The sequence below is a fragment of the Poecile atricapillus genome, chromosome W (assembly GCF_030490865.1).
Source record: "Poecile atricapillus isolate bPoeAtr1 chromosome W, bPoeAtr1.hap1, whole genome shotgun sequence".
NCBI classification, from domain to species: Eukaryota; Metazoa; Chordata; class Aves; order Passeriformes; family Paridae; genus Poecile; species Poecile atricapillus.
The window spans coordinates 4,417,761-4,432,586 of NC_081288.1; the positions used below are offsets into that span (position 1 = coordinate 4,417,761).

Below are 14,826 nucleotides of genomic sequence, written 5' to 3' on the forward strand. Positions count from 1 at the left end.
TGGTATTCTTTCATTGGATGATCAAAGACCTAAAAGGCATCTTTTGTCATAGCCCATTTTCTTTTTAAACAGAGAAAGAGCAAGGTGTCTTAAAAATAATAAGAGCAGTAAGCAATGAAGCTAATTAATCTTTACAGTATATTTGTGATGGGTGGTTATAGATGATCTGGAGTCTTAAGAAGACACCTTGTTTTATTTTACAATGTTGCTGAGGAGTTCTTGGCATGTATGAAGAATTGTTTGGGATTATTAAATATTCTGACCCCAGAACTAAAACTAAACCTGACAATGTATTTATTTTAATTTAACTTCAAGTCAGCCTTTATTATACAGAATAGCTACCTTACAGTCACCACTTTTCAGCCCAGGTGCAATGGCTGGATGGCAGTACCTGATGTCTCCACTGTATTTGGCTCCAGGTTTCAACCTGTTTTCCAAGAAAATGCCTCAGAAATGAGACAAACTTTGCAGCTGATGTCAAATGACAGGCAATGCCACCTCACTTGCCTCTTACAGTGAAAAGAAACCACAATAAACCAGTGGTCACAGGGTCACAGCTTGTGCTGGCGCTGGGAATAATAAAGAGCTAGGCTGTAAAGTAAGTTTGGTACTACATTGCACAGGAGTTACTTGTTACTCCCTGAAGACTGGGATTCAAGGGCACACACACAGGAGGATGCTTCACTGCACCAGTGGTGGAGGTAAGAACAAGACCTTGGGTGCAAAGGGCTGAGGACCATCAGGAACTTCAACTGTGCTGCTATTTTTTACCTCCATCATGCCCATGGCTCTCTGAGCTGCTGGCACCTCTCTCATCTCAGCAACAGCTACCAGGAATCAGGTGTATCTCCCCTACAGCAACACCCTGAATATTTTCTCTTCACCTTTTCCAGAATTTGGAACTAGTGCACACAGTCAGAACAAGCTTGAGTTTATGGCCATGGTAAGCTTGATTTTTTTCTGCAAAGTAACATGGACCAATGCTGGGCCACTTCAAATGTCCTGCTCCTTGGGGAGTTGTTTACACCTCCAAAATGAGATGCCCATGTCTCCATGACACTGCTATTTGCTCCTGTGTTGATGGCAACCCACACTGAAGTTGCTCCCAACCACCAGAACTCCCCATGACTCACACTTTCTCTGAAATCCCCCCAAAAGAGAGGGGGAGCTCCATACCTCCTTAAGGACCAGCACACATTTGCCGGGCCCCACAGACTGAGGTAGCTCTGCGATCCTGCCTTTGTTTAAATATGGACCTGAGAAGCAGCGGTGGTTGATGTAGAGCTGGGGGCAGCAGTATCTCCCATTGATGGTGCCTGCAAGGAAAAAGCAGCAGTGAGGTGCCTGTAGCACTTTTACATCATAAATCAAGGGCATTTCTTCCTCCTAGATGCGGGAGGAAGGGGAGGAGAACAAAAGAGGCACAAAATTCTACCCTAGGATAGAGGGTAGGGAAGCCTTTGTCACTCAAATCCAATCCAGCACAGGAAAATGAAGTGTTTTAAATAGTGACTGACCTGGCTGCACACCCTGCTGAAAGGAGGACTGGGAAAGGATTTAATCCATGACATGAGCCAGGGCACTTCCAAAACTCACACTGCAGGGGGACATGAGCAACTCACTGTAACCTGCCAGGAGGGGATGAATGAGCTGAGCCGCAAAGAAAGGGAACCAGCTCAGGGAGAACATTCTCTCAGTGAAGAGCCTTAGTAACCCCTTTTCAGCTCTTGTCCAACCCCACAAGCCCTGCAGTGCCATTCCCTGACCCAGCATGGGTCTACAGAGCAGTTTTCCTTCTCTGGGCTAATTACTCTGGGCTCTTTTATAGCCCATGGAGAGAAATGGGAACTTCTAGATGTGGCTCATGTGCCTTCCAAGTGATTTTCCACTTTTTTTTGGTTATCAAACCCAGAAAGACCCTGATTCTCCCCATTTGACTGTAATGGGGTGTTGGCTGCAATGCCAGCATGTCCCACAGCCAGCTGAAGTAAAGGGATCTAAATTCTGTCCCTGCCACTGGGTTTACACCATTAATTGGATGAATATTGCACTCAAAGCCTCCTGCTGCTGCTAAAGGGGAGAGGAATCTGCCTTTAGCAGAAGCAGCAGCCACACCACACAGTCCTGATGTAACACAGATGACCCACCAGGTCCTGCTGTACCCAATTTCATTGGTGTCAATTAACAACCTGCACCCTTCTCCACCAGACAGATTCATCAGCCTTGCCTTAACATCACCATGTGAAATGGACAAGCTCCAGGGGAACTCTGATAACCCCAGAAAGCACGTGGAGAACCAGATCCTCACCTGCTGCATATCAGGTGGGCTCACTCCACCTTACACTCCCTGAGGATGTAGTTCCATGTCCCCACCCCGATGACAACTCATTGCCTTTCTGGGGTCCTCCCCTTCCATACAGGACATGGCTCTTTGAAATAAGGATCCTTACCTGTTGTGTCTAGCTGAGGAACTGGGCAGAGGTCGTGAGGTATTTTCTCAACAGGCACTGCGGATGGTAACCTGTTAAAAGAGAAATTTGGTATATTTAGTAGAGTATTTGGTGCATTTAATAGCATCAGACAGGACAAAGGGCTAAAACCAGTCCTCAGGCTGGACCAAAAGATACACCACCTACAGCCTGGGGTGAGGAATGGAGATACATCCAACACAATTCCACTTCCACAAGGTTGATCACAGACCGGGGTATTGCAGACCAAGGAGCCACATCCAGCCCTTCTTTAAAAATATACTCTGATGTGCCAGCTTTAGACCTCCAGGCTTCAAATATCCTCCCTTAAACCCCTTAAATTCAAGTTTCTACAAACGGAAAGAGCTAGACAAGGAAATGCCCTCCTGGTACATGTCCATCCTCCCTAAGCATCCCTTGCTGGCCTTCAGACAGAGGCTGTAGAGCCCCAACCAGTAAAAAAATTGCTGTTGTAGACTTTCTAATATGCTAACAAATATTTCAGCCTTAAAAGAATCCTCTTGCTGGCTGTGCTGCAGTATCTGGGCAGTAGTTACCAAGCTACACAGCTGCTGTGTATTATCCCCCAGGAAGACCCGATGCATTCCTGTAAAAACACCTCCTTAAATAACAAAAAAACCCAAAACAACTTACTGTTTTTCTGGTTGCACAACTGCAATTCTCCTCTTCCTTCGCACTGCAAAAATGAAGAAAGGAAGAAAGAATTAGTTTTGTACCCTTCTGTCCTGTTAAGTACACCCAGAATACATAAAAAGCTGTGTAAATGCACTGACTATAAAACGACTTCGAACACAATGAAATGGCACTTAATTACTATCACCATTTTTTCTTGGTATTTTTTAAGTAAATCACTACATCATTAAAACCTACTTTAAGGATGTAATAATACATTTAATCTTTCCTCTGGAATGCTAATATTGTGTTTTATGGGATCAGCATAAAAGAAAAAAAATTAAAATAAAAACACAAATATTTTTCCATACAGAAACACATATGGATAAGATTACATTTTACAAGCATGATTACCTCCAGCATAATTTATCCCCAGCTATAAATTGTGATAAGGCTGCATAATGTTGCCATAGCAGTATTCTCCTAAATTAGGCTCTGGCTGCCTGATTTTTAACTTAAGCATTATTTAACTCTTCAGAAGGGCTGATAAATTTTAAAATTTGCCTTTCAGAGGTTAATTAATATAAACAGTGAGGCAAATTTTTCACCTGGTGGCTTGAGATTGGATGTGTTGGAACAGGAGAACACCAAGCCACTGAGCTTTCATGAACTGCCTTCAAATGCAAATAGAAAGGAAAGAAATTTGTCTTAATATGCACTGGAGGCAGGACAAAACACTGTGGGCTTAATTGTGCTGTAGAGGGATTTAAACTGAACACTAAGAAAATCTCTGAGCTGGCAAGGGCAGAGAAATAAGGGAGAGATACGCTGGGAAAGGGCAGAAACTCCATCACAGAATGGCAGCAATTATTTATCCATTTAGATGGAGCAGATCCTGTTTTGGAAAGGGGCACCTGGATGGCCTCTGCATGTCCATTCCACCTGATATTTTATTATTTGTTTTTCTTTTCCAATTTGAGGTTTTTATCCCTAATCCACTCAGCTGCCTGAGTGAACCTGGTTTCCCTCTGACAACCCCACTGACCAACAACCCCTCTGCAAACCCACTGTGCAATCCCAAACCATGGAACAGCCTTCACCAGCACAAACAACTCCATTTCTGGATTGGCTGATCGCAGAGACAAGTACAAACTGCATAATTCCAGTCTGGTCACTAATGAGATTTATCACCATTTATTGCAGACCACTTCCCGCCTGGTTATTGGTCTGCTGGGTAGGTTGGATAGTGTCAAAAATGGGATTACAGAATTTAGGAAACATCCTTGATGTATCTACTGATGCACTATCTGCACTGCTCAGGTCTCCATGTACTTACAAACAGCTTTGTGTGGTGGGGTGAGGTTATAAGCATTTGCTTCACACCAGCCAACAGGGAAAATGTCCATAGACTCCACATCAACAATGTATTCAGGAGAGGGCATCTGTGAACCTATAAACATGAATTTATAATGGGAATTAGGCATGGGAACACCAAACTCAGAGCCATACAAGCACCCATCACAAGCCTGGGGAAGTGAATGATGGAATGTGTAAAAATAAATCTGCTTCCCTGCACCAAAATCAGGCACCATTTCATCCTCAGTTTTGCACAGACAGCAAAGATGGAGATGCTGCACTTACAGTGCAATGTGGTTCAGAGGAAAACCCCATCAAGAGCACTTTGAAGGTGTGCACTGCAGCAGCCAAAAGCCAGGGAGGTTAAACATACATAACTTCCTTCAAAAAGATGGCCAAGCTGACCCCTGGATATTTTGTAAAGTTGCATAAGTGAGTTAGAAGGACTTGTTGAATGCTTGCTCTTAATGGTAAGAGAATGTATCTAGGCTTTTCCCAGGGTGGTAAATATGGTGAGAGAGAGGCTTTTATGTCCAAGCTCCCCCGAAGCTTTTTTGTGCAGCTCTGCCCTTGAGTCCCATTTTTTAAGGGTGAAAGGTGGCCACTCTTCTGTCCATAAGTGCCATGAATTCTCCTTGGGTTCCTCACATGAAACAAGAGCTGATCACCAAGAGAAGAAGAACAGTATAAAAATCCCAAGTGGGACATGCACCAAGGTCTCTGGCACGATGATGACTCCAAAACTTCACCTGAAGTCTCTATTTAAAGCAATTACCTTCCAATTTGGTTATTACAGCTCCTTTAGAAGACAATATCTTATCTTCATTTATGTGGGTCCCACTCCCAGAACCAAAGAATTATTTAGGTTGGAGAAGACCTCCAAGATCATCAAGCCCTACCATTAACCCATCAGTGACAGGCCCACCACTAACCCATGTCTCTCAGCACCACATCTACATGCTTTTTGAACACTTCCAGGGACAGTTATTCCACCACTACCCTGGGAAGCCCATTCCAATGCTTGACCACCCCTTCAGTGAAGCACATTTTTCCTACTTTTTTTTCCTAATTTACCTGATTTCCCCTCAAAATCCAGTGAAGATAATCCTGCTGGCTCTGAGTTCTTCCACAAAAAACCTCTGTGTCCTGAGTCAAGGCACAATTTAACTACTCAAATTCAACTGTGCTGGCACAGCTGGAGCAACTTCACCTCCTCCCTCTGCCAATTCTACCCCAGGACAGACAGCTGCAGCTCCAGCACCAGCATGGGGTGATCTCCTAATTAAAGGGACCAAAGGATCAGCAGCTTCCCCTGCATCACCCTCGCCTTGGCATCTGCTAAAACATCTTTGCCTCCTGCTTAGGGCAGCAACTGTTTGACTGTGCACAGCCAGATGCCTACAGGGAGCTTCCCACTAATGTATGTTCATCAAGGGCTTGTGGTGTAATTGAAACAGTAATTGAACTTTGTGATGGGAGCAGCAGCGAGGCTGAGGTGCAGCATTTGGATCAGTAATAAACCTGCTGCTCTGAGAGTGTGTGGCTGCATGAAAAACTCAAAGGAGGCAGGGAAATAGGTGCTGGTGATCACACTGCTGGAGGAAATAACAAAACAAATGCAATCATGATGTCTGTGTGGATTCAGAGATGTCTTCATGGAGTTTCTCTGAGCCCTTCCTCATGTTCATGCACTATCCATTGAAAATACAGTGTCTCTTCCACTGGGATGTGGGGAAGAGAATGGGATGAAGGCATAGGGGAAGGACACAGCTTGCTGAACACAAGATTTCAGCAGCTGAAATTCCCTGAGAAACCATTGCTCTCTACGAGATAATACCGCGTGGTCACTGCTCAGTTTTAACCTGAGGAAAGCTCCAGTGGGGAGCTCCATTTTCACCTGACACCACAAATCCAGGTAAGGAGTCCATGTGACAGCAGTGAGTCAGTGGCAAGACACGCACTCAGTGAGCAAGCCATGAATCAAGCCCTAAACAGAGCAAGAAATCAACACAGATCCCACTGAAATGTCACCACGTCTGGGAAAACCAATTACTTCATTATTGTAATGGTGTTATTCTGACAAAACAGACTCAATTATCTTAGAGGTCCTTTCAAATCTCAATTATTCTACAATTCTAAATTGTTATAAAATAACCAGATCAAATGTACTTTCCTGCTTACAAGCAACAATAAATGAGACATGAAGGGTCTTTTCCAACCAAAACAGTTCTATGAATATTATGGTTCTCAAGTTTACAGCTGCAGGAACCCTGAGGAGCAAGAAAGCAGCACAATTCCTGTTCTCCTCCAACACCTTGTTTGTCTTGTAAGACATATTCACAGTATTCTGTCCTCCTGGCACTGCTCCTGCCCTCTGGCAATTGGTAACCCTGCTTTCCACTTCCAACATCTCACTGCTTCCTTTGGCCTCGCTCACAGGAGTGGAAAACAGCTTTTCTGAGACTCATTAGTTTCATCTGTTGCGTTTTATGCCACTCTCTTCTCAGAGCAAGAAATGTCCATGGGAACTGGGAGGTTAAAGGGAAAACAAGGAGACTGGAAACAGGGTGAGGAAAATGTCTGTTTCCTGCTATGAATCTTACAGGATGGGTAGAACAGAGCAGCAACTCTAGAAAACTGTAAAAGGGGAAATTACAGAAAACCTCCCTGGAGAAGTGATTAACCAAAGGGTTTTCCTCAAATTCCTGGGCTGTGCAAGGAGCGTGCATTATTACTTGTATAAATTCACACCAGAAAGCTTCAAGCTCTAAAATCTAAAATGAACCAGTAAAAATTAACAATGCAGATGATGAGTAATAAAGTAGCAGAGAGCACTGAGCATCCCATCAGTCCTGAGCTCCTCCTCCACCAGGGGGGAACTGCACTGCTGCTCATTAAACGCTGGCCCTCAAGTTTAGGGTTTTGCTACTGTACAAAGTGTGATTTATCACACAATGTTCCCTCATGTCTAACCTGGCCCTGCTTAACTCCTGTGCTCCTGGTTTATGGCTGCAGCCTGGGCTGTCAAACTGGGAAACTGGGAGGGCAACAGTGAAAGCTTCAGGCCTGTGATAAATGGTGGGACCTGAGGTCTTCAGTGAGGGGCTCCCGTGGTAGCTGGGGAGCCAGAATATAAATAATCAGTTAGAAACAACACTATATTAATGGAGTCAAAAAAACCCATGCCACACTTCAAGCCACATTTATTTTAAAACTCTGCAAGCAGAGGATTTTTTGTTTGTGCTTTTTTTTTAATGTCTGTTTTTAGCATAACACTGTGCATGCTGTAGTGATGTACTCCTACAGCAGCAAAGATTTCTTTCTATTTTTGCAGTCTTTTGCATCTTTCCTGTTTACTACAGATCATTCAATTCCTGGTATTGAGACATAAACCAAGCTTAAAGCATCTATATATCACAACTCAAAAGAAAGAAGATGCACACAGAGTTTTTTTATGGTAAGTTGTAAAAAAAACATCCTATAAGAAATTAAAAGAGTAAAAGGCAGAGAGAAAGAGATGAGGGAAGGAAGCAAGGTGGGCGTGTGTTGCCCTCTTCCTACATCTATCCACATATTTGGCATATACACGTGAAGGCACCTGTATTTTAAGGAAAGAAGTTGCCAAAACAGGTCAGATTCCTTGATCAGATGGATGTAAAATCAACAACAGCCTTAGTGAGAATGAAACTTCAAACAATTGGTGATTCCAGCAATTAAAAAAAAAAATTTTGCCCTGTGTCCGAACCAAGCTGCAGATGAGCTGTTGCTACCTTGAGCTAGAAGGCAAACAATTATCTTGGAGTTAAAAACCAAAACCTGCCATTGCACACAGCTCTACCAAAAGCAAACACTCAGGAGGAACTGTAATACTTCGGGTTACCTGGCAATGTTTTTACCATCTTTAAGGGCTTTGATTAGAGACCTCTCCTCCTGTACAAACTACCAGGTTGGGAACTGTGGTAGAAGACTCAGTTGCACAAGTGAGGCAAGCTTCCATTCCCAGGATGAAGGTGTACAACGAAGGCAGGGCTGTTATCATGGTGATAAAGACCATGTGGATGGGAGTGTGGAGGAACTTGCAGCTCCCCCAGAGAAAGAGCAGGTAAATGTAATTCCTCAAACACAAGCAGCCTTTAGAGCACTTACCTTCCAGGTGCAGCCACATCAACCGTCCTTTCACCGAGGTGATGGAAGCAACACAAATCTCTGCAGGGTTCCTGGGGTTCACCGCCTCCAGCTTCATGTTCTTGGTGAAGCCACGGCTGAAGGATGTCTGAAAGAGTCAAGAGACAATGCTGAAACATGGCACTGCAGCACTGCACAACTTCAACCAGACCATCTGCTGGGAAGTGTAAATTTAGCATGGTTTGCTTTACACTGGAAGGGCAGAGTACCCTGAAGAATGCAAAGGCATCCAGAGTCAAATCAGAGCTGTGCTGGTGCAGCTCATAGTGAGGCAGCTGTGCCCCTGCAGCACATGGGGGTCTGTGGGGGAGTAGAGACCCACCTGCTACCCCTGGAGGACCCCTGTCTGAGGAGAAGGATACCCAAAGGAGGCTGTGACCCTGGAGAGAGGAGCCCATGATGAAGCAGGTTTGTACCAACATCCACATGAAAAATCAATGATGAAATGCATGTCATGTTCTACTCCTCTCCCTGACTCCTACGAGACTGGGAGGAGGTTGCTTCACATCAGCTCCAAGTATGTTTGAATGTTTGCCAGTGATGCATTTTCTGTTAATATGATACTACCCAGAGGGTTCCCAGAACTCCCGTGCTTAAGCATCTCTCACCTTGCTAGGAGAAACTTTATAAAGCAAAAAGTCATCTCACCTGAGACCAGAGAAACCTCTTCATACAGTCAACCCAAGCTGACTGAAGCTGAAGATATTTGAGCAACCTTTTCAAGTATGCTTTTCTTCATGGAATTTTCATGGATGGGCCCCTGAGCAACTCAATCTAGTGGGTGGCAGCAATGCCCATGGGATGGGGGGATTGGAACTAGACAGTCTTTAATGTACCTACCAACCCAAACCATCCTGTCATTTTAAGTTGAATGAACAAAGCTTCATTGGCTGGAGTGTAGATGGATCCAGTTGAGTTCACTGCCACTGTTCTTTCCAATGTCCCCTCCTGTCACTTATTCTCAGTCTCTCCCCCATCACTACCCCTGAAAACATGCTAATGCAACACCTGTGTCCATACCAGAGCTTCCTTTCCTTGGATTTCCCTCCCCTCTTCCACCTGCTCTGCATCTCTCTGCACACATTAGCACAGAAAAGGTTCCCCCTCTGGGCTGAGATTTTTGCTATTAATAATTGGGATGGGTAGTAATTGCCACTGACTCAAAATTACACCAAACCCTCATCCTATGTGAGAAACTGGAAGCCAGGCTCAAATCCAACCCTTCTCCTATTGGTACAACACCAAGGACCGTGGGCACTTCACCTTGAATAACCACTGAGAGCACTTTGAAACTAAAAACTCATGGCTTTGGTCTCTTTTCCATCCAAGAACATGCTGCTACTCTCAAACACAGCTTGGACTGCCTCAAGCCTTGCTCAGCACACAGATCAGCTTCACCCTGCAAAAGCTGCTAATGGCCAGGGCTGCAGGAATGCAGGCTGAGTTTGTTTAAATGCCTTTTATGTTGCCTGACAAGGAAATGCCATTTATCATCACCCCGGCTCCTTTCATTGCAGTTTGGTGCTGGAGGCTCATTTATACAAAATCAATGGCAAAACAGTTAGGTGGAGTTTATTTTACTAAGCATTTGGGCACGTCAATCCATTCCATAACTGCCTCTCCTTGTTAAAAATCCCTCCCGGGGAAACAGCTACAGCACCTCCACTGCCAGCACCACGTCTGGCTGCATGAGGTGGGAGATGCAAAAAGCTTCCATCAAAGACCCCCTCACAGCCACAAATGAAGGGGACCAGCCAGCCAGGAGGCTGCATAAGTGACAACAGAATAGTTTCCTCTGAAAACAATTGTGTTATTAAGAGTGAAAGAATAAGAGACACATGTTCATCTGGTGAATGTTTCCCTAAAAAAACAGGAGAAAAAAATGCTCAGACCTGACAATCTTAGAGGATATTGTGCAGAGACTGTTCTCAAGGCTGCCAATGCTGAGAGAACAGATCCAGTACTTGGCAAAATGAAAAGAGATACAAAGGAAAGGTGGGGATGCTTGCAGAAAAGAAATGCAAAAATAGCCTCACTGTAGTGGTGTGATGCAGCACTGTCCAGCTTCCCTCAGGACTGCTGGAAATCTTTGCTTTAAGTCCCTTCAGGAAGGGGCTCTTCACAGGGCAAAGAAATCCTTATTCAGGTTTGACTCTCAGTTCAGACTGTTCATGGCACAGGTCCTCTGAGTTTGTAAACAAAAAATTCACCAATTCACTATCAAAGCTTCCAAGCCAGGCTGCCCCTGGGCTACCACAGATGAGGAAGGCCATGGAAAGCCACAGCTGGTGCCTGTCTCCATTCTGCTTTCAAAAAACACCCTCAGTCCTGTGACTTCTGAACCCGTGAAAAGCTGTACAGTTCCTACAGAAACCTGTCTGTCCATCATTCACACCACCACTTTATTTTGCAAAGCCTTCTGTACTCATTTTAGGTGCACCACTAGCATTTAGGTACCACCATCAGGAGTATTTTCAGTTATTGATGGGATCTCAATCTCCATCAGTTGAGGGGCACATGAAGGAGAGCACCAGGTTGCTGGAAAAGGCAGAAGGCTACATCTTCCTTTCCCCAAGCAATGAATACCTGTCAGATCAAGCTACACAGGACTGTCATTGCCATAAAACAGCCTGCAAAAGATGATTTCAAAAGCTGTGAAATCTTAATGGCATCCATCACTCTCACATCACTGTTGCTGCATCAAGAAAGAACATGAACTCTTGATCATCCAGAGCATCCATGAGGGTTAATCATCCTCTAATACATTTTCAACATTTAGCATTTTAATACATGTGGTTTGGTTAAATGTCTCTCCCCTGAGATACAGAGAAAACACCTAAATTGTAAAATGGGGCAAATGATAGTATGGAATTTCTTTACCTAAATTATTTTTAGTAGCAGCTGATTTAATTGCAATAACAGTTGAGATCCTTTTTGTGCTGTACAAAACAAGAGAGGGGATGAAGAGCAGGATAATTACAGACAAAGACAAGACTAAAATAGATTTTTTCCTCTTTTAGGGATGGAGACCTGGAACACTCCCCCAGTTTCCTTCCTAAGGCAGCTTCATGGTGCTCTGGGGGAACCTCTCAAAGCCTTGCAGCACCTTTTCTGTGCAAGCTGCTTTATCTCACATGGATGGAGAGGAGCAAAAGGAAGAACTTACATTTCTAAAGCACAGGTGAGGTGCTGCTTCGGCTCCACACTGCTTCTGGTAGTCTGCCCAGTCAAAGTCCTGGCCAGAGTAACCTGCAGGAGGACAAAACAAAAAGAACCATCAGCCACCACTGCACACCACAGAAAGACGACAAAATGGGCCCCAAGCAGAAGATCTCATCCTGCCTCAGTGCAGTGCACTGCAGTGCCAGCAGGGCTGCTGCTTATCTTGAGAGCCAATGGCTTCTACAACTTCCACTCTCACACCTCCTCCATTTCACTGCCAAGTCTCCATTAAAAAGCAGTATAACATAATTATTTTCCCCTTTTTCCCTTTTCTCTGAGCATCTCCCAACTTTTCACAAACTCGTAACTAATAAGAAGTGCCACAGTCCCAGACTTCCATGTGGGGCTAGTTATGAACTTCTTTTTCCTGCTATTAGCTATCTAAAAGATGGGATTATGAAGCTGGACATGGATTATTTGCTGGTCCCTCAGGAGTGGACAGGGAGAGGATCAGCACAATGAGAAGCTGATCCATCCTCTCTTTCAAAGCAGGAGATAAATTCTCTCTGCCTTCATGTACCCTCCCTGTCTCCCCAGCAGCTCAGGGTGTGTGAGCTGAGCCATCCCAGTAAGAATGTTACAGAAATCTGGAGCAGAGCAGGAAAATGAAAGCAGATCTCCCAGCCTCAGCAAGCAGATCATCCCTTCAGCCTCTGCTTTGAGGTAAAATAAAGGGATTATTTTATATGAGCATCTCTCAAGGAGTTCCATCAAAAAAAGACAAATCAGACCTCTGCTCATCCACTATTCTTACTTGGCAATTTAGGCAATAAATTCTTGGGACAGAAATCTTGTTGTTTTTTGGATTTTTTTTTAATTCGCTTTTGGGAGCTTTTTTTTTGCCTGCCTCTTAGTTTCTGTTTTTGCAGTGCTTGAAACCAGTGAGTGCTAATCCTGTCCAGGGGCCTGTGGATACTCTAATGACATTACTGCAGAACTACTCTTACTGGAAAGTTTCAGGAGTCACCCAAAGGCCAAATTCTCCCCTCAATCTCCCTTCCTGGCATCTCAGCCTGGCCTTATTTCACAGAACATCCCTAAATGCCTTTTGCATTGATAGTCAAAAAGGGACACTCAAGATCAAATGTGAATGAATCATTTATGACAATGAAAATTGTGGCTTTTTTCCATAGGCAAGGACTGGAATACTGAGTGTAATCCCCTATCAGTCTGCCAGGTCCCAAAAAAAGGAGGTAAATTTTTTGAAAACAACGTGCCAAGCATCCTGCTAAGATCCAAGTATCTTGGATAAGATGATTTCTAATCCTAATAATTGCATTCATGACAAACAAATTACTGAGATAAAGCCTTGAGCTAAGATGCCTGTCTCTGTGGGGCATTAAAGTGCATAATAATTAAAAAACTAAACATGCATGGGGAAGGAAAAAAAGTGCAGTTACTTATAAAGGATGTTCTTTTTCAATACAAAAAAATATCCTTGCACCGTTTTTTAACAATTTCTGCTACAGAATTTTTTTCACACTTCTTCCCCATCTCTTTTTTTATCTCCAATTTAAACCGTTCACGGATGGGTTTTGCATCTCAATTTAAGCCACACAGATCTTGTCAGAGTAGATGGAAAAGGCACATTAGAGGTGTTTTAGTGAGGTACAAAAACTTGGCTTTGTTGTCACCGCACAAACATCTGCTAGCTCAGCCCTGCACCACGGGAATCACTGGAAACCCTTTTCCTTTAGGTTTCAGCAGGAATGGAACCCAGGAGAGCAGCTGGGGAGATAAGAATAACTCACTGCAGCACCACAAGGAGGATTCCAAAAGGGGAACACCCAGGAATTGACTCCAAGTAAGGCCTGATGTGTCTGTGGCCTTTTGACAGTGAGGCTGCACCTCCAGGGCTGTGTCCTGTTCTGGGCCTTCATGGCCAGAGGGACCTGGAGGGGCTGGAGCATGCCCAGGGCAGGGAATGGAGCTGGGAAGAGGCTGGAGTCCCAGGAGAGGCTGAGGGAGCTGGGAAAGGGGCTCAGCCTGGAGAAAAGGAGGCTCAGGGGGCACCTTGTGGCTCTGCACAACTCCCTGACAGGAGGGGACAGCCGGGGACATCGGGCTCAGCTCCCAGGAACAGGGACAGGAGGAGATGAAATGGCACTAAGCTGCACTAGGGGAGGGTCAGGTTGGATATTAGGAAGAATTTCTTCACTGAAAGGATTGTCAGGCATTGGAATGGGCTGCCCAGGGAAGGGGTGGAGTCCCCACCCCTGGTAGTGGTCAAGAAACAACTCGACACTCTGCTGGCTGACCAGGTGGCGACCAAAGGTTGGACCTGGTGATCCAACTCAGAGGTCTTTTCCTACATTACCGATTCCCTGCTTGTGTGATCCTGCTCCCAGCTGCCTCCCTGAGCACACGGGGAGGTACCAGGTGCCCAGTGCCTCCATCAGCACACGGCACACACAGCCTGCCGTGCTGGAAGGCTCAGCCCAGGTGACAACACTGAGTGTTGTGTCTGCACAACTCAGCCACTGCTCCTCAAACATTCAACACCTTCACCGTGTTTGCCATCTCAGTTCTGGGCATGGAAGAGCCCAGCAGCCTAATCAGAAGCAAATATAACAATACAAACGTACTGGAGGTTTTTGGAAGTGGCTTTTCCTTAGTAAGCTTTACAACTAGGAGCATTATCAAAATGTTTTTTCCCCCACTTAATAGCTCATAAAACAATGATTGTGACTCTAAAGGGAAGTGGTCTATAAATCCTGCTCTAATAAATATAAACAGAGCTTGTTCAATGTTTATACAGCAGCAGTTAATGGGCATTCATTTTTGGCACTGTACAGGAAAATACTGCTCTCTATTTCAAGTAGCAAATATTTGCACCTCCTGTTCATGACCCATTTACTCTTTGTTTGATTTCAATAAAGCCCTGATAGGTGAAAAGGCAAGAGAATGAATATCAGACAAATAAAGGACTCTGAACTCCAATATCCAACCTGGTACATTGTTC

The 14,826-nt window shown here is 44.6% G+C and overlaps 1 protein-coding gene across 1 annotated transcript in view; it reads right to left on the bottom strand.

Annotated features, from left to right (window-relative positions):
• Positions 1–14,826, bottom strand: part of LOC131591564 (scm-like with four MBT domains protein 2) — an 85,928-nt gene that overhangs the window by 16,224 nt on the left and 54,878 nt on the right. The window contains exons 9-14 of the mRNA XM_058862378.1: positions 11,809–11,891; positions 8,604–8,730; positions 4,438–4,551; positions 3,123–3,165; positions 2,451–2,521; positions 1,177–1,316 (exon numbers count right to left, since the gene is read on the bottom strand). Of these exons, the coding sequence (XP_058718361.1) occupies positions 1,177–1,316; positions 2,451–2,521; positions 3,123–3,165; positions 4,438–4,551; positions 8,604–8,730; positions 11,809–11,891 (578 nt within the window). The remainder of the gene's footprint in view (positions 1–1,176; positions 1,317–2,450; positions 2,522–3,122; positions 3,166–4,437; positions 4,552–8,603; positions 8,731–11,808; positions 11,892–14,826) is intronic.